This window comes from Mauremys mutica, chromosome 8 (assembly GCF_020497125.1).
Source record: "Mauremys mutica isolate MM-2020 ecotype Southern chromosome 8, ASM2049712v1, whole genome shotgun sequence".
In the NCBI taxonomy this organism is placed as follows: domain Eukaryota; kingdom Metazoa; phylum Chordata; order Testudines; family Geoemydidae; genus Mauremys; species Mauremys mutica.
The window spans coordinates 6,574,367-6,592,810 of NC_059079.1; the positions used below are offsets into that span (position 1 = coordinate 6,574,367).

An 18,444-nucleotide genomic window follows, 5' to 3' on the forward strand; every position below is an offset into this window, starting at 1 on the left:
TCAACACTCCATCGCTTTGGTTCTCAGAATGTTTCTGCCGGTTGCCAAGGAAAGCTCCACGGAGCCCTAATGAGCCCTGGACCATCATTTGAAAACCACTGGCTTTGGGGATTTTCATGAGCCATGCTGAAATCTAACCAGTGGAAGAATCCCAGGTATGGCTTCTCCTGGCATCTTTCTTTCCAGTGCCCTTTGCCCTGTGTACGTTTGGCCAAGCCCCACACATTTGCACCAAGACTAATTAATGTTGCACAGACATTCCTTTAAACAACATCAAAGGGTTAGTTTTCTCTCCTGTGCTTCCATGATTACATTCGCTGAGAGTGGTCACCCTCAGGAGGTTTCCTGGGGTTGTGCTCAGCAAATGGATTCTCTGGGTGAATCATCACCACTTGCAAAGTCCTAAATCAAGGCTTAGTTGAGGTGGTCTTTACAGGGCCCATGGGAGAAGACCCTTTCCCCAATCTGCAGAGTATGAATGCAGCAGCTGCGGTCATGGTTTGTTTTACTTCTCCTGTGGAGGAAGCAGCATGGCCTAGTGGCTAGAGTCCTGGACTGGGTAGACCCAGGTTCTATTCCTGGCTCTGCCACTGACCTGCTGGGCGACCTTTGGCAAATCACTTCACTTCACCTTGGTGCCTCAATTTCCCCATCTGAAAATGGGGAGAATGACGCGGGCCTCCTTTGTAAAGTGCTGTGGCATGCACTGAATAAGACCTGGGTATTGTGGAATCACTAGTAGCTCTTCTCCTTCTGTTACCTGCACTCACTCATTGTGGCACTCTGTACCCCTCTGGGCCACGTGTAGATTGATGATCCTGCCACAGGTCTTGTCTGACAGATTTGGCTCTCTGAGGGGAGGGACAGCTCAGTGGTTTGAGTATTGGCCTGCTAAACCCAGGGTTGTGAGCTCAATCCTTGAGGGGGCCATTTAGAGAACTGGGGTAAAAATCTGTCTGGGGACTGGTCCTGCTTTGAGCAGGGAGTTGGACTAAATGCCCTCCTGAGGTCCCTTCCAACCCTGAGACTCTATGACTCGTGCATTTAGAACCAGAGGGCCCAGCTTTAATCCCTGCTGCTAATGACCCACCCTGGGGCCTCACATTATATATATGCTGTCTCATATTCCTCACATTACAATGCGGGAGAGCAGCCATGATGCACAGTGGCAGAGTAACCATCCCAGTTCCACTATGGCCAACCCTGGTGCACCCAAACAGTTGGAGGAGGAATTCCAGCTTTATTATCCTTTATTGGGTCTCCAACCTGAACGCTCAGCAGCTTCTTAAGCAGTGGATCAGCAATAAACCTGACATCCTCTAGATGGCACGCTTATCTCTGAGCTGCAAGAGTGCCCAAAAATCCCACAGCTGAGACCCACATTCCATGCTTCTTATGATGCGTACGGTATGAACTGTTTGATCGACTTCAGTGGGAGTTTTTCTTGTGACTGAAACTCGGCCAGTGCAGTGATGTAGTCAGGCTTTAAGGATAATGGGGGCTGCCATGAATCCAACAGTCTGAATCTCTCTCTCATCACAACGGGTGTGAGTATTTATCTAGGCTGAATCATCAGTGGGGGCAAAAAGCATCCGTCTCCTGCTCGACACCAGAGAAGTACCGTTAGTGGAGTCGGATGAACTACGCCAATGCAGCAGGCTTTACTAACGCGGCTGTAAGGTACGACAAACAGATTGGGAAATGCAAAAGTCAAGTCAAGCAGGTGGCCAAATTTCCCAGAAGTGACTCGTGACTTTGGAGGCTGAAGTAGAGACACGTGAAAGAGGACCAACGAGACACACAGGAAAAGGGATTTTTCAGAAAGTGCTGAGCAATCTGCCCTCTGATCATCCAGCCCGTTTTAGGTGAGTGAATTTGATCATCCCCGGCTGGTACGTCTCCTTTAACTGCACAGACAGATACTAGTGAATGGCTCACAACACCCACACTGATGCCTCCATGGAGTCCTCTAGGAGCAGAGTGCGGATCTGCTCCCCACAAGCACAAACCAGGGATTAGATTTAGGGTTCTCAATCCAAACATAAGGACATAAGAAGTGTCCTACTGGGTCAGACCAAGGGTCCTTCCAGTCCAGTATCCTGTCTACCGACAGTGGCCAATGCCAGGTGCCCCAGAGGGAGTGAACTTAACAGGCAATGATCAAGTGATCTCTCTCCTGCCGTCCATCTCCATCCTCTGACAAACAGAGGCTAGGGACACCATTCCTTACCCATCCTGGTTAATAGACATTAATGGACTTAACCACCATGAATTTATCCAGTTCTCTTTTAAACCCTGTTATAGACCTAGCCTTCACAACCTCCTCAGGCAAGGAGTTCCACAAGTTGACTGTGCTGTGTGAAGAAGAACTTCCTTTTAGTTGTTTTAAACCTGCTGCCCATTAATTTCATTTGGTGGCCCCTAGTTCTTATATTATGGGAAGAAGTAAATAACTTTTCCTTATTCACTTTCTCCACACCACTCATGATTTTATAGACCGCCAGGAAGAGGGGAAAGATCCCAGCCCCTGTAGCGGTTTGGCAACCCATTTCCAAGTCATTCACTTGAATATTGTGGGGCTGGAGGCCCTGAAACCTGGAAACTTTCCATTGACTGGGTGATTGAATGGCCACACACCAGCGAGGGACATTGTATGCTGCTAGGGGATAATAAGGGCTTCGGAGATGGCTGCTGGAAGTGATTTAACTTCCTTTTTTTATAGGCTGAAATTCACCCCGTGCAGAGCACCAGCAGGGAAATGGTAGACCAGTCAGCCTCACTGGAACAAATCATTAAACTGTCAGAATCTGTAACACCTAGAGGATAATAGCGCTATGAAGAATAGCCAGCATGGATTTGTCAAGAACAAATCATGCCAAACTAATCTAAATTCCTTCTTTGACTGGGTTAATTGCCTAGTGGATGAGGGGAGAAGCAATAGGTGGGATATATCCTGTCAGGGATGGTCTCGCATAATACTTAGTTCTGCCATGAGTGCAGGGGACTGGACCAGATGACCTCTCGAGGTCCCTTTCAGTCCTATGATTTTTTGACAGAGTCCCATGTGACCTTCTCATACACAAGCTGGGGAGTGCAGTCTAGATGAAATTTCTATGAGGTAGGTGCACAACTGGTTGAAAGCATGTACCCGAAGAGTAGTTATCAATGGTATGCTGTCAAACTGGGAGGGCATATCAAGTGGGGCCACGGGTCAATCCTGGATCTGGTACTCGTTAATATTTTCACTAATGATTTGGATAATGGAGTGGAGGGTGTGCTTATAAAATTTCCAGCTGACACTAAGCTGGGAGGGGTTGCAAGCACTTCAGAGGAAATGACCATGACGAAGTGGAGAATTGGTCTGAATTCAACAAGATCAACTCCAATAAAGCTACGTGCAAAGTATTTTGCTTAGAAAGGAAAAATCAAATGCACGGCTACAAAATGGGGACTAACTGGTTAGGTGGTAGCACTACTGAAAGGATCTGGAGGTTGTAATGGATCACAAGTTAATGAGAGCAGGGCCAGTTGTAGGATTTTTGCCGCCACAAGCTTCGAGAGCACAACTGCCAAAGCAAAAAAAAAAAAAAAAAATCGGAATGCCGCCCCTGGAATTGTGCTGCCCCAAGCACGTGCTTGCTTTGCTGGTGCCTAGAGCCAGCCCTGAATGAGAGTTAATAAAGTGATGCAGTTGCCAATGCCAGGTGCCCCAGAGAGAGTGAACCTAACAGGTAATGATCAAGTGATCTCTCTCCTGCCCTCCATCCGCACTCTCTGACTAACAGATGTAATGGGTGTTAGAAAGAGGACTCTGATCAATTGTTCTCCACGTTCACTGAAGGTGGGACAAGAAGTAATAGGCTTCATCTGCAGCAAGGGAGATTTTAGGTTAGACAGCAGGAAAAACTTTCTAACTCGAAGGGTAGTTAAGCTTTGAAATAGGCTTCTGCGGGAGGTTGTGGAATCCTCATCATTGAAGCTTTTTAAGAACAGGTTGGACAAACAACTGTCAGGGATGGTGTGACAGGGTGTATCGGCCCCACACTGGTGCAGCAGGGGTTAACCCTTCTCTCTTGGCTGAGGAGGCCACGCCCCCTCGGCTCTGCTGGGCATGGTCCAGCTGGAGACAGGCTATAAAAGGCAGCGGAGCAGATCAGTCTGGGCTGACTGCCGGTGAGGAAGGAGGTGCACTGTTGAGTCCTAGCGGAGGAACACCTGCACTCCAGGACGCAGAGGCCAGCCAGTCGGAGACTGACCCTGACACACAGGCTCAGGACACCACAGAGAAGAGAGAGACCATGGAGAGCCGGAGGCAGAAAACTGCAGAGAATCGGGTAGGAAGTGACCCAAGGAAACTTTGTGAGTAAGCGGTGGTAGAACTGGAGACAGGCTCGGTGTATTTTGGTAGGATCCCCACCAAGCTGGTGGTGGAAAACCCTGCCACTGATAGGGCCCTGGGTCGGGACCCAGAGGAGAGGGCAGGCCTGGGTCCCCCTAACCAGGCTACCACCCACCCTGGGGTGATGGTCCAGCTCATCTACACTATTGACTCGGGCCGCTGGGCCACCCTGCCCTGAGAGCAAACCCTGAAACTGGGGGCAGCCCTACAGACTCAATTGTGGGGCCATAACGCACCACTCTCCTGCCCCCAAAGGGTGATGGGGTGTATCAGCCCCGGGACAACTGGTCTAAGGTTACTTGGTCCTGCCTTGGCAAAGGGGCTGAACTTGATGACGTCTCAAGGCCAGTTCCTGCCCTACGTTTCTGTGACTCTAAGGGCTGGGCTCTTTGCAAATCCCACTACGGCCCTCAAAAGAGGCCTTGTGCTGACTTTCAGCACAGGGTGAATTTCACCTTTGGTGCCTAATTCAAAGTCTAGGCAGTTAACGAAATTAAAACTAATGATATTTCTGTAGAAATGTTAAAAACCATACACAGAATAACAAATTTCATCAGGCCTCTTTGTTTAACAACTTAACCCACCCTCCGTTAAACAACCTGCCTTGATAAATTGCCGCCTCCGCGGCTTACGTCATTTTACTCGTTCTGCTTTGGATTGTGTCCCATTTCTTGATGTCTGACTGGCGTGGAGGAAAGTTCCCCAGGCTATACACAATATTCCAAAAATGTCATTTATCCAGGTTGGATAGGGAAGAGTTAGAACCTCCTTAGCTTTGCCTGTGACAATGCCATATAGATATCAATAGCCATCTTTTTCTGTATCATCACTTTTTTCTAGCTTATACCTCATGTGCTCTCCACTAAACTCTCATCTCTCTGCTCTGCTGATTTCTATACGCTATTTCCTGGTCTTATGTTTATCATAATTTTTCTAAATTAAGTCTCCTTCAGGTAATTTTTCCTCTCCTTCCCACTTGTATCCATCCACTTCCCTCTCTCCCTTCAGGGTGTTCAGTCCACCTGCAAATCTGATCAAGCTAGAACTTCCTCCAGATCATTTCTCAAACTGTGGAATGACACCTGGCTCAACCCTGTGCCCTTTCTCCAGTGGAAACTTACTCAATGCATCTTTCCAAAGACAAGCTAAACCCTGGAAGACCTGCTATGTGAGCAGGAGAGTCGGAATTAGTGTGCTGTTCTCCAGGTCAAGTCTCCCCAGAACTGTATTATACTCCCATAAGGGCCAGAAAGCTTTTTTTAAATTCCAGCTTAAACTGTGCAGAAAATAAGGCCTTGATTCTGCAATTGGATCTTGGGTGTTTGACTTTAATATGGGCCCAGCCACACTGATCTAATTCTGGTGTTTCCAGTAGCCAAGGCATTTCTTGCGATTGTGTACCACTGAGATAGGGGCTGGTCCAGAGCCCACCAGAATTAAAGCACATCGGAGAGGCAAAGGACACCTGCTGGCTTTGCAGGGGTAAGTGGCACAGTGGTTGTTACAATTTACTAAGTTCTATGAAGTTGCTGCCTGACACCAGTAGCCACTTTTCTTTTATACTGCGGGGCGTCCACAATTGCAGCAGGCACATTTATGTGGCTTTAGAGACCCTCCCTTCTCCTCCTCAAAAATAGAGAGAACCAAGATCACAAGCTGGATGATTTAAAGACTCAAATACTAAAGCAATCCTCAAGGCTGAGCAGCAGGAGGGAGTGTACATGAGAAACAGTGGTCTGTGGAAGAGTGGCTAGGACCCTGGAACATGACTCTAGAGATCTGGGTGCTATTCCCAGCTTTGCCACAGAGCTGCTGTATACCCTTATAATAAAAAATAATAATAAATGGAGATATAGCTATCTCATACAACTGGAAGGGACCCCAAAAGGTCATTGAGTCCAGCCCCCTGCCTTCACTAGTAGGACCAAGTACTGATTTTTGCCTCAGATCCCTAAATGGCCCCTCAAGGATTGAACTCACAAACTGGGGTTTAGCAGGCCAATGCTCAAACCACCGAGCTATCCCTCCCCCGCTTGGGCCAGTCACTTGACCACCTTGTACCTCTGTTTCCCCTCCCACCCTTAATCTTGCCTATTTAGACTGGAAGTTCTTCAGGGCAAAGACACTGTCTCCTTTCATGTTTGTACAACGCCTAGTGCTGTGGGATCCTGCTTTCAGCTAGGCATCTAGATGCCATCATGATACCAATCTTCTTGTCGGGTCCTCCTACTGCTTCTCGCCATAGTTGTGCACCTGTGATGGCTGGATCCTCGTTAACGGTGGCGAGAGAACTTTGCCGTGACTCAGCGGTGGTGTTCGATCGTGCAGTGGAATGTCTTGGATCTGTGCATTGCCCTGTGCGCTCAACGGTACTAGCAACTTCCTGGCATATTCCAGGAGGAGCAACACTGGTGAGGACGTAGAGGCTGTTGACACAGGTAGGCTCACCGCAGTCTGTAACAGAGGGGCACGGCGGTGTTCAGTACAGGGTCTTGCTTCTTTGCGTGTGGGGATCATGCCCACGCTGCACAGGCAGAGGAGTAACACGGTGCCGGTGTTGCTGATCAGAGTAGGCGGGCCTGTACCCCACTCTCATGGAACCAGCTGGCTGAGACTGTTGTGACATATGCTAACCTTGGCTTCAGTTTTCTGCATGTGGGGCTGTAAAGGAGAGTGTGTGGGAGAGAGTAACGCTGAGGTACAAGGGAGGATGATGCAAATTATAACAATATAATAGAATTACAGTATCATGTAATTTGAACTCTGGTGCTGTTGGTTCATTATTACTACTACTTATTATACAAATGGTAAGTGGTATTAATAATAAACCAACAGTACCAGAGTTCAAATTTTACCTACCTCTAATTCTCTTCTTTAAAATGAGGTTTCGACTTCCCTTTTACGCAGAAGTGGGGAGAGCTTTTAAATTTACCGTATAGACTCGATCATAAACTGGTTCGTTTATAAGCCGACCCCCGCAAGGTGGATAAGTAAAAATGGAAACATTTTATAACCCGTTCATAAGCCAACCCCATAATTCAGGGGTCAGCACACTTTTTGGCTCCCAGGCCATCAGGATAAGCCGCTGGTGGGCCGAGATTGTTTGTTTACCTCCGAGCGTCCGCGGGCACAGAGGTAAACCTAAGTAAACAAAGTGTCCCGGTGCGCCAGCTGCTTACCCTGACTGGCCGGGACAGCAGGTGGGGAAATTTTTTTGGGGGGGGAGAATCTGGGAGTCAGGGGAGTAACCCCTGTGACCACCCCCCACGTGACCCCACCCCTAGCCCGGGACCCCCTCTCTCCCCATCCATTCCCTTCCCACCTTATCTGGGTAGGGCTAGGGGAGGATGTCTCTGGCCTGGCTGGAGCTGCTCTGGCAGGCCAGACCAGACGGTGCGGCCGCAGCATGTTCCAGCGGGCTGGGCAGGGTGGTGTGGCCGCAGTGCGCTCTGGAGCCCAGGCGGTGTGGCCACAGCCTGCTCTGGGGGATGGGGCTGAGTGGCACGGCTGCAGCCTGCCAGCCCCAGAGCTGCAGCTGCTTCAGAGGCTGGGGGGGAGAGCAGCGTGGCCAGAAGCGGAGAGACTCTGACCCCACCTCTTCCCTTCTGTCTCTCCTTGCTCCCTCTGTTGGGGGGAGGGGCTATGTCCCACCTCTCCCTCTCTGTACCTGTTCATAAGCCAACCCCCATCTCTGGTGCTTCCCTTTTTTACTAAAAAAATTTGGCTTATGAACGAGTATATACAGTACTTCTGGCCATATTATTTGGGATTGATAGGTCAAATATACTGTATATTAGCATGTGCATGCGAAAGCCAGATTTTCACCATTCAGTGTGTTAAAGTGCATTCACACACTCCCAGCTCTGCTACTGGTCTGCTGGGTGACCCTGGGCAAGTCACTTAACTTCTCTTCATCTTCACCCATAAAATGGGGAAACTGATTATGGTACTGACCTCCTTTGTAAAACACTTCAGGAGGTGCTGATGCAAAAGTACTATAGAAGACCTAGAATATTATTTTTATTATGGGCACATGCCTATTATGCACACACATACCTAGTGTTCAAACCAGGTGTCTCTGCACACATGAGGCCAGATGGGCTCCTAGCTTGCCATACACATGCACAAATAGCTCATGTACCTGCATGCAACTGGAATGTCTGGGCATAAGCTAGGCATGAACAAATACAGACTTTGAACATCTGGCCCTTGAAAATCTTGGTCAAATTTTTCAATAGAGGCTGTTTTGCTCAGCATCTGCATGAATCAGACCTTTTATTCAGATGTTACTGCAGACACCCACAGTTGGAAAATATTATCCCTTATACAATTCTGAGATTTTTCTAACTTTATTTTGGGATTTAAAATAATAGTGATTAACAGATCTGTTCTCTTAGGGATATTTTTCTTTGTGTGGATGGCATGCTGCCTTTTCTAAATGTGTGTGGCCACATGTGCCAAAGCACAACTAACTTCAACACACTTGTGCATTAGGCTGACATGTTGGTGGGTGGTTTTTTTCTAATGGCAAAAAGGAGAACTAGATTTTGTGTGTTTTCAAAAATGCACATGATCCTCTGAGTTGAGAACTCCAAGTTCCACTAAGTCACTTGCACGTATATCAGTCTTTTCATAGGAGAATGATGAGGAACTATACAAAAAGCTTGTATCAAGCAGGGTTAAACAGCTGAGTATTAAGATTTCATCCAAGGTTGAGTGTTGGGCACAGTGTAATATGTGATGGAAGTAAGCTCTAAGGGAGGGACAAGGATAAATATTTTCAAACCTGAGTGCCTAAAGCTAAGCCCCTAAACCGATATTTATGCACCTAAATAGGTGGCCTGATTTTCCCCCCTCCCAGAAGCCTTAAGGACCCAATAAGAAACTCCACTGGACTTGTGCTCTTAAAATCACATAGGCATTCTTTAAAACCAACCAAAGCTCCCACTGAAATCAATGACAATTGTTGGTGCTCAACATTTTGGAAAATCAGGCCATTCTTTGTTTAGGTACCTCATTTTAGACACTTAAGTTTAAAAGTGGTCGGCCAAAGCAATGAAGATCTAAAACACCTGAGCACAGCACTGACTATTCCAATGGTAGAATTCTCTGCAGGATGCAGCTTGATGGAAGTCTCTGGGATGTGTACATAGGTGGTGATAAACACATTTTGGGAGCCAGCATCATGAGAGGATACTGCAGCATGAGCCACAGACTGGAAATGGGCCTAAATCATAGTAAATCAGCTTCTGCGATCTGAGTAATATGTGGCTGAAAAGGAGGTTCAGAGTCACTGAGGGATCAGAAATTCTGAACCTTGGAAACTGAAAGAAGAGAACTAGCATCAAAGGAAATCGCATAAGTGGAAAAAGAGACCCCGGGGATATCCCAGGCAGCAACAGAGCTGTCTTCTTACTGTGTTTTCAAAAGAGTTAGAGGACAGCCAATGCTTGATAGCAACAAGGCAATGCAGCAAAATCCATCAGGCAGACTTCGGGGACCTGGAGATGAGTCTCATCAGAATAAGTGAACATAAAATGGTACTCAACCGAGGAAGCATAACAAAAAAACAAAACAAACCCCAATAGATCATCTGGAAAGAAGCCAGGAGCAAATCTGTCTGCAATGGAAATCCGAAAGCTCCAAAATAATAACCTACACGTCTAGACAAACCAAACAAGTACTGTATCAGTCTGAGCAATGTAAGCAGAGGGCACAATGCTGCACCCTCTGTACAGACAAAACTCCCACTGGAAGTTATTCCTGTAAGGAGTACAGGATCAGGCCCTTGGCTAAGAGAGGCTTATCTGGCCAACATCAATTCACTGCAGATCTGTGCATGGACAATCTCAATGCAAGGAGCTAGATGTAAGAAATCAAGTCCTTGCTTCTAAAGAGGGTGCTCCTGGAATCATTCTTTGACGCTCAACAACCTTTGGCAAATGAAAAAGCCCAAGATTCCAGACAGGCTGACTTAAGGTTTTCACAGGGAAAACATGCTCGCACCACGGCGTCAGCCTTAAAACTGGACCGGTCCCAAGCCTGTTCCCCCTGAAGCCACTCAGAGGGGATTTTACCTGCTGAAATCAGTGGGATCAGCTGGGTTCCCCACCTGTTTCCACCAGTTTCATGAAGAGACTGAAGTAGCAATTAATTAATTAAAGGCCAACATCTTGTGATGAGGCAGTCTGTCTTAAACCTTAAGAGAAGTTTTAAAATGTGGAGCTCTGGGGAGACATCTTGTATCCCCTCCGCTAAGGTGAAATGCACAACAAATAAACATTAGCCTAACAAGTTGCCACTGGGTTGGGGTAATAAAGAACATGAGAGAGGTTTATAATGAAAGTAAAGAGAAAGGTTAGCAGAGTTGATCCGCTGACTTATTTTTGCAGTCTAACTTTTTTGTAATGTGTACAAGTCACATCAGGGAACAACAACATAGGAAACAAACTTGATTATGGCGTTATTATGTAGCCACTTTGGATGGCAGACCTCCCCCCTCAAATATTTTATAAATCCGTCTAAAAAGGGGGAGAGATTTGTCACAAACGGATGATAGATTGGGAAGGGGGGGATTGAGGATGGGAACTGAATAGAAATCCTGCCTAGAGAGTTTTTTTTGTTTTCCCTTAAACCGGAGAGTATTTGGAAAATTAAAAGAAAGCATTGTCTGTATCCCTTTTCGAATAGACTCCTGCCTCAGCAATATGACTGGCCTATTGTCTGTCTCATTTTGAAGCCCAATATGCCAACTAACCATTTAAAAAACAAAAAAACTTGCAACAAATTCTATGATGTGACCATCTGTGATAGTGTCAGTCGAAGCTCTTTCTCCCGCGCTCCTTTCTAGGTACCTTGTGGTTTTCTGTCCATAATAAGCCACCCGATCAATTCAAATCCGAAGTGCTTGTAGAGTCAAAGGGGAAAGTGTCCTTCAGAATTTGTTTCCTCTCAGGCCGTTGCTGATCTGAAATGGAGTTTTATTTTTCTTTAGACACGTCAGTCATCGCCGAGCCATGGAACTGAAGCCTGTTCGCTCCCAATGTGCTTCGCTTTAGTTCAGTGTGTTACGTGCTAAAGGAGAGAGGAATTTGAGGTTTACACTCCAAGAGATTTGACAAACGGGACCTGATTGCATCCCTGTAGAGTAAACCAGCTGAACGGAGCCTTCCTGCCTCCCTAGAAACAAAAACCTCCTGGATTTGTGGTTTCTTTGAAATCTTTCTGGTCGCGTGGCCCCTACGGGGGTTCAAATCGGAGGGTTTCTGTCGAACGCACGTGAGTCTGTAATAGCAGCGAAGCGTCTCCGTAGCCTTGGCCGATGAGTTGAGTATTATTCAGTTACGCTATTCGTGGTGTATCTAGGAGCCTGGTTAGCATTTATCGAATTTTATTTGGTATTTCGACAGGGCAGCCCCCTGGGCACTGCACTGTTTGCCCCAGTGATGGGAATTCCAGGACCATAACCCCACATCTGTTTCACTTCGACTGGTGGTTTCTTGGAGGAGCTCAGCGTGCCAACCTCGAGGCGAGGACATATCGAAGGGGATTCTGATGTGTGACTCAAACAGGCAGAAGTTCAAGCTTCTATATATAGCGATGAGTGGAGATTTTCAACTCCAAGAAATCCGTTCTCCGTTTCGTCTTTGCCTCCTCTCGGGTGGTTCTCACCCTGTCTGCTCCAGATTCGACAGCAAAACCGGGGGGAGGGTTTAGCAGATGCCTTCTTTACCTTTACTTCATGATTTTAATAATAAAAGTTGTTCCACGCCCATAAAATCACCAGCTCCCTGCAGTTACTTTGAGTCATGAAATATACAAAGCGGAAATTCAATCGCACGTTTTGTGTGTGTGGTCGGAATCGCTAGCAGCTGCTTCGGATTTTTTTTAAACACTTTCGTTTATGCAGGGGAGGCATAATTATTATTTTTACTTAATAAAAGTAGGACAAGTCGCCCCTGCTCTTACATGTGTCCTTCCTTATCGGGTTTCCAAGGCTCTGATTATTCAATAGCTAATTTAAACAAAGCGGATAGAAAAGATGTCAAGTATCCGGAGCATTTAGTCCTTAATTTAGAATAAATATATATATCTATTCCCAGTGCACGTTATTGGGATTAAAGGAGTGTAAAAGTGAGAGAGCGCAGCTGTTGTGTTTACACGCGCGGAGTTTCCCCCGAATCAGTAAGTGGTTGCCTTTTTTAAAAAATGGTAAATAAAACCCATCTTTGATTCCAGTGCTAAAAAAGGAAATGACTCAGTTTGTTTATGGGATGCGGGCTTTTGCATATCGATTGGAACTTGAGAAGTCCAGGGAAATGCCTGGCATGCACTGCTAAAATTTATTAAGGAGCCCTCTAATTGTAGCGAGCCTGTGCCCAAGTCGTTAGGATTTGAATAATTGTGATCGGTATTTGGAAGCGGGGAGGATGCAGCTGCTTGGCCTAGTTCAGCGTATTAGTGCTGGAGATTTGACCACCAAATGGTCGCACCTGTTCCTCAGCCGCAGCGAGCTGCAATTCATCACTGCTGTTTCTCACACTGCTAAATGTGGGGCTCTTTTTTAAATCCCACTTGTTGAAATCCCAGTTGCTTAGTATCAGACGGGAGCTCTCCTCCCCACACAGGACTCTGCTTACAGAAGCGTTCTCACACCTGTGTGAAGCGAAGCACTTCCCCCCCCAAGGGCCCTTGACTGAATTCGAATTATTATCGGCAGTGGCCCGATCTTGCCAACCTTCATGCGATTAATCCTTTCTCACACGCTTAGCCTGGTCGATTTCAGGGATGACTCATCCGACCCCTAATTCTGGGAGGGCAAGGACTAAAATTGGTCGTAATCGGGGGGAGTTAAGGAAGACGCTGCAAAATCTTCCCTATATAAAAATCCCCCGTTACAAACTAACTGGATTACAGGGACAGTACCCTGTTGCTAATTAACTCCCCCTCTTTAATTCGCCGCAAGAAAAATTGGCAAATCTCGTGAATTAACCAGGCTCCCTTTAGGAAAGCACCTAAAGGCAAGTGATACTGAAGAAAGTAGGTGACAGGGTGGATGAGCAGTGCATGCGGATATCACACACGCGCCTCATTAGCTGGTTGGAAATAAAGTCTTTCAGCTCTAACCAGGTTCATTTGATCGCAGCTTTCTCCTCCATCCCTTGCGATACACGGAGCCCTAGCTCGGGAGAGGGACCCTGTGAGTTGGTGCATTGCAGTAGGTGGTAACACCCTGTTTTCAGCCATGAGGAACACAGGAATTTCTGGAGGACTCTTCTGATAGGAGGCCGAGCTATTCTCTAGAGGGACAGAAGACTCGCGCTGACGCCAGCATAAAGGTGTTAAAAAGGGTGTGTGTTGCTTCGAAGCAAGGCATCTCTCGTTTAAACGGAGAGCGACCTCTCCATTCTATTTTACAGTCACTTGCTAGTGGCGTTGCTTGGGGTTCATCGCAGGTACAACTGCCTGGACAATCTTGGTCATAGAAGACGCTTTTGACCTGCTTCCGGCTATTTCGGTTTTTGCAAAACGGTGGTGATTTGGGGGGTGCGATCCTACGCGGGGTAGGAAAGCCTGCGCCGAATAAGTGGCACCTTATTAATATATCGTCCCATCGCTATTACATTCCTGGATAAGCCCCCGGATCAGCAGGAGGCTGGGGATAGGGACGGGAAGAAAGCTCGGGCCCGAAAGTTGGGCTGTCCTGTGGGGAAAGGCGATGGCTGGGGAACCTATTCTTACCTCCGAAAGCCACTTTCTAGGAGCTGCTTTGCCTTGAGCTTGAAGATGCATTTCCCCCCTCTGTCCAACACCTGTCCAGCAGCAGCTTTCTTTAAATCGTCAGTGAGCCGAGCATCTCCCTGAGAAAGCGAGCGCTCCTGTCCCTAGGCGCGGTGCAAAGAAACCGGCTCCGTGGGAGCTGTCTGTCTGCGTGGGGAATCGTAAAACCTGCCTCTGGGAAACTTAAGACCCGGTAGGGGTCTGGGAGGTGCGTTGGCCAAGGAGGTGAGACACCTGGAAATGCCCTGCCTTGGCCCAGTCCCCACAACTCTGCTCTGCATCTTTCTGGCCGAGCTCCTAATCAGGGGGAGACAAGCGCCGTGTTAACCCCACGCGGAAAGCGTCCCCGGGCCTCCCCAGCCCCTCTGCTCTTCATACACGTAGCCGAAGCTGCCTCCGCGAAGCCCTTCTGCCCTCGCTCGCTGGCTGAGCGCAGTTTTAGGGAGTGGGGGGGGGGGCGGATTTGATTCGCAATCCGTCTTTTAGCCTCAGCGAGTTTTCAGTTCCGCCCTCTTCTTCCCCCTCCCCAGGATATTCCGTGCAGCCAGTATTTTGATCTGTGATTTCCCCCGGCCGGTGAATTCTGGAGACCAAGGCACAGGATGAGGGCATAGGCTGTCACCCTTGGTGCTTTAAAAAACCTGCCCGGAGTGATGGGCCAGGTACGGAGCGAAGCACGCTGCATGTTGCATCTAGTTCTGTTCCTTCGCTTTGATTTGCTCTGAGTGGGCGCTTCGTTTCGGTCTGCCGAGGAGGGCTGAGGATGGCCCGGAAGCGCCGAGGTAGAGCAGCGTGTGCACCCGCAAATCCAGGCTCGGAGCGGGAGCCCGTAAAGTCCTTGGGGGGGCGGGTTTGCCCAGGGACAAGCGTGAGGGTTTTGCAAAGGCCAAGCGGCGGGCGCAGGGTGGGACTAGCGCGAGGGATGGATGCAGATGCCCGGGGGAGGAAGGGCTGAGGCCAGTGGAAATTCCCTCCCCCAGCTGCGAGGCGAGGGAAGGGGCTCGCTCGGCCCGGGGTGCCCCCAGGGGTAGGTGGCAGAGAGGGGGGCGGCTGGCGGATGTCGGCGGTGGCTGCAGCACGTGATGCGCTGGCTGCGGTATAAAGGCCGCGGGAGCAGTTGCAGGCGTCTCAGTGTGTGAGAAGTTCCGCTGGGTCTGAGCTTGGGGGGGAGGCCGCCTTCCCACCGCCCCCCCCTCCTCCGCCCCCCCATCCCCTTTTCCACCCCTCCCCGGGCCCCTCCCTCCCCCAGACTCTGCCAAGGAGCGATCGCAGCTTCCCAGCCCCTCCGTGTCCTTCCCCCCTCCCATCCCCCGCCACCCGGAGCCTGCCTTGACTCTCTCCCGCCCGGAGAGCGGCGGGAAGCCGGGGAAGGAGCCGGAGCCCGCTGCCGGCCGTGCCCGGTTGGAGAGAAGAAGGGGGGACCGCGCCGCCTCGGGACCATTCCGGGGGCCGCCGCTAGGTGGGGGGAGCCCGGGCCCGGCTACCCGAGAATGACTCTGGGCAGGAGCCGGAGCGGCAGCGGCGGCGGCGGGATCATGTCCGAGAACTCCCCAGAGGAGGAGCCGCTCTCCGAGGTGGAGGACGCGGATATCGACGTGGTGGGGCCCCCCCAGGACGGGGCCAAATTCAGCGAGGAGGAGGAGGAGGAGGAGGAAGACGACGGCGACCCTCTGGGGCTGGCCAGGAGCGGGGCCAGCGGCCAGGCGCGCCTGGGGGGCTCCCCGGAGAGGCGCTCCGCCTCGGAGCCGGCGTGCGCCCGGGGCGCAGCGCCCGGGGAGAAGCCGGCGGCGGCCGGGAAGAACCCGCTGGTGAAGCCGCCCTACTCCTACATCGCGCTCATCACCATGGCCATCCTGCAGAGCCCCAAGAAGCGCCTGACGCTCAGCGAGATCTGCGAGTTCATCAGCGGCCGCTTCCCCTACTACCGGGAGAAGTTCCCCGCCTGGCAGAACAGCATCCGCCACAACCTCTCGCTCAACGACTGCTTCGTCAAGATCCCCCGCGAGCCCGGCAACCCGGGCAAGGGCAACTACTGGACCCTGGACCCGGAGTCCGCCGACATGTTCGACAACGGCAGCTTCCTCCGCCGCAGGAAGCGCTTCAAGCGGCAGCAGCCGCCGCTGCACCCCCAGCACCCCGAGCTCCTGCTGCGAGCCGGGGGGGACCCCGGCCCATTCCTGCCCGGCTTCCCGTACGGACCCTACGGCTACAACTACGGCCTCCAGCTGCAGAGCTACCACCACCCGCACCCGCCCCATCCCGCGGCGGGGGGCACCTTTCCCTTCCAGCCCCCGCACTGCCCAGCCCTGCCCGGACCTCCGCCCCCGGCCGCCGCGGTCTTCTCCAGCGCCCCCAGCCTGCCCTCCTTCCTGGGCGGCGAGCTGAGCTGCAGGAAACCTTTCTACCACCCGCAGCTGAGCCCCACCGCCCTGCCCGCCGCCGCCGCCCTCCTGCAGACCCTCAAGGCAGACAACAGCCACGGCGGCGGCAGCAGCAGCACCCCCCGGAGGCCTTCTTTTTCCATAGACAACATAATCGGGGGCGCTGCCCCGCCGCCCCACAGCAGCTCCCCCACCTCCTCACCTTACGCCTCTGGCCAAGTTGGGAGCCCGGCTCAAGTCCTGGCCATGCTGACTCCTGCTTTGGCACCGGTACAGAACCACTTAAACTTGGCCCACGAATCTCTCCTGCAGCCCGGACAGAACTTTTCCAGCAAAATCACAAATCTGAGTAGCTGTCCCTTTTAAAAGAGATCAAACAAAAAAAGCCCCCTTCAAAAAAAATGCCCTCCCCCCAAATTCTCCTCCTGTTGTGTTTTAAGGTAGGAATTCTTTCTCTCTTTATTTTTTTTTGTCTTTTTCGCATCCAGATCTCTGTATCTCTTCCCTTTGCTCGAAAAAGAATTCTGAACTACCCTCCACTCTCCAAAAGTGTATTTATGAAGTGTCCATAATGTACGATGGGAAACTCAGCTGGTTAAAATGTAACATTTTATAGGTGTTTAATTTTATTTTTAATGATCTAGGGTCTTGGGAACATTTTCTTTGCGAGTTGCAAACATCCTGGCGAGAGAGCTGGTTTTGAAACTTTAAAGGAGAGTTTTAAATGTCTTAAAAAGCTTTTGCTCGTTCCTTCAAAGCTCTGCTTTTAAGGGTTTCCTCCAACGTATGAATATTTTTCTCCTCTCGAGGAAAATGTTTAATGATCCTATTTTTAAATCTTGGTTTGATTGGTTTTACTTATAAGGCACCATCCAGTATTAAAAAAAAATAATAATCAGTGAAACTCAGGATGCTTTTAATGAGACGTATTCAAATACACATTTTAAAAATCAGAGATATCAGGAAGTTTTATAATTTTCATTTTTCTATCCCAGATTTTCCACCCCTTAAATGTGTGGGTTTTTTTTAATGTATCTGTAATTATTTGTATATAGGTTATTCGGGAGATAATGTGCAGATTTCACCTCCCTCTCTTCACTGGTTGTTCATCCGTCCTATCTATTTTATTGAGAGACTCTGTGAATACTTTGTGGAAAAGGCAACGCAGTTTTGTCCATCCTGGTGTAAATTAATAAATGTTTGTGAACTGTTTAAAACAAAACCCCCAAACGATCGTTCGTTCTTATGTATTTTCTTCATGGAAGAACTGATCACCCCCCGCTCTAACTCTGGGCCTCAGAAGAGAGTGTTGTAGTCACACCGTTTCTAACTGGCGTCAATTGGGTAACTTTTTTAAAAATAAAACCACTTCGATCTCCCTTGAGTGGGGCTTTTGGTTACTAAACTAAACTGAAGCACCAAACTCGTTAGGTTTTAGCTGGCCTAACTCGGAACCGAACTCTTCAATAGACATTGAGTAAAGTGGAATAGAAGGATGGACTATCAACAGTGGATGAATTTGTTTTTATTTCCCAGGATAAATGTTTTAGTTCCTCGTCCTACCAGGTCAGAGTTTAAAAGTTTAAATTTGGCTTTTTGCTCTTGTTGTAAATATGCCCTCCCCTTTAAAAAAACCCTCATAATTCAAGGTTTATAAAATCTCCTTTCGATTATTAGACTTTTAGTTTTGGTTCTACACTAGGCAACCAATTGAACTCCTGTTTTTGGCCAAGACTTGCTGTTGCCAGGCTGTTCCTAAGGAAGGAGGGGGAGAGAATACGTTGGGGGGGGGGTTGTTTTTCTCCCCCTTTTTATTTTGTTTGGAAACGTTGGCACATGGGAAAATAACTGGCAGGGTTTTGTTTTTCCTTGGGCCCGAGGAGT

The 18,444-nt window shown here is 49.2% G+C and overlaps 1 protein-coding gene and 1 long non-coding RNA gene across 2 annotated transcripts; both read left to right on the forward strand.

Moving 5' to 3' along the window:
- The first annotated feature begins 45 nt into the window (after positions 1–45).
- Positions 46–12,571, forward strand: LOC123375412. Its single transcript, XR_006581435.1, has 3 exons — positions 46–155; positions 11,394–11,729; positions 11,809–12,571. It is a non-coding gene; the product is annotated as an uncharacterized LOC123375412 (long non-coding RNA).
- Positions 12,572–15,463: 2,892 nt separating this feature from the next.
- Positions 15,464–17,782, forward strand: FOXD2 (forkhead box D2). Its single transcript, XM_045028003.1, has one exon. The coding sequence runs from the start codon at positions 15,670–15,672 to the stop codon at positions 16,924–16,926; it is 1,257 nt and encodes a 418-aa protein (XP_044883938.1). The 5' UTR covers positions 15,464–15,669; the 3' UTR covers positions 16,927–17,782.
- Positions 17,783–18,444: the final 662 nt, after the last annotated feature.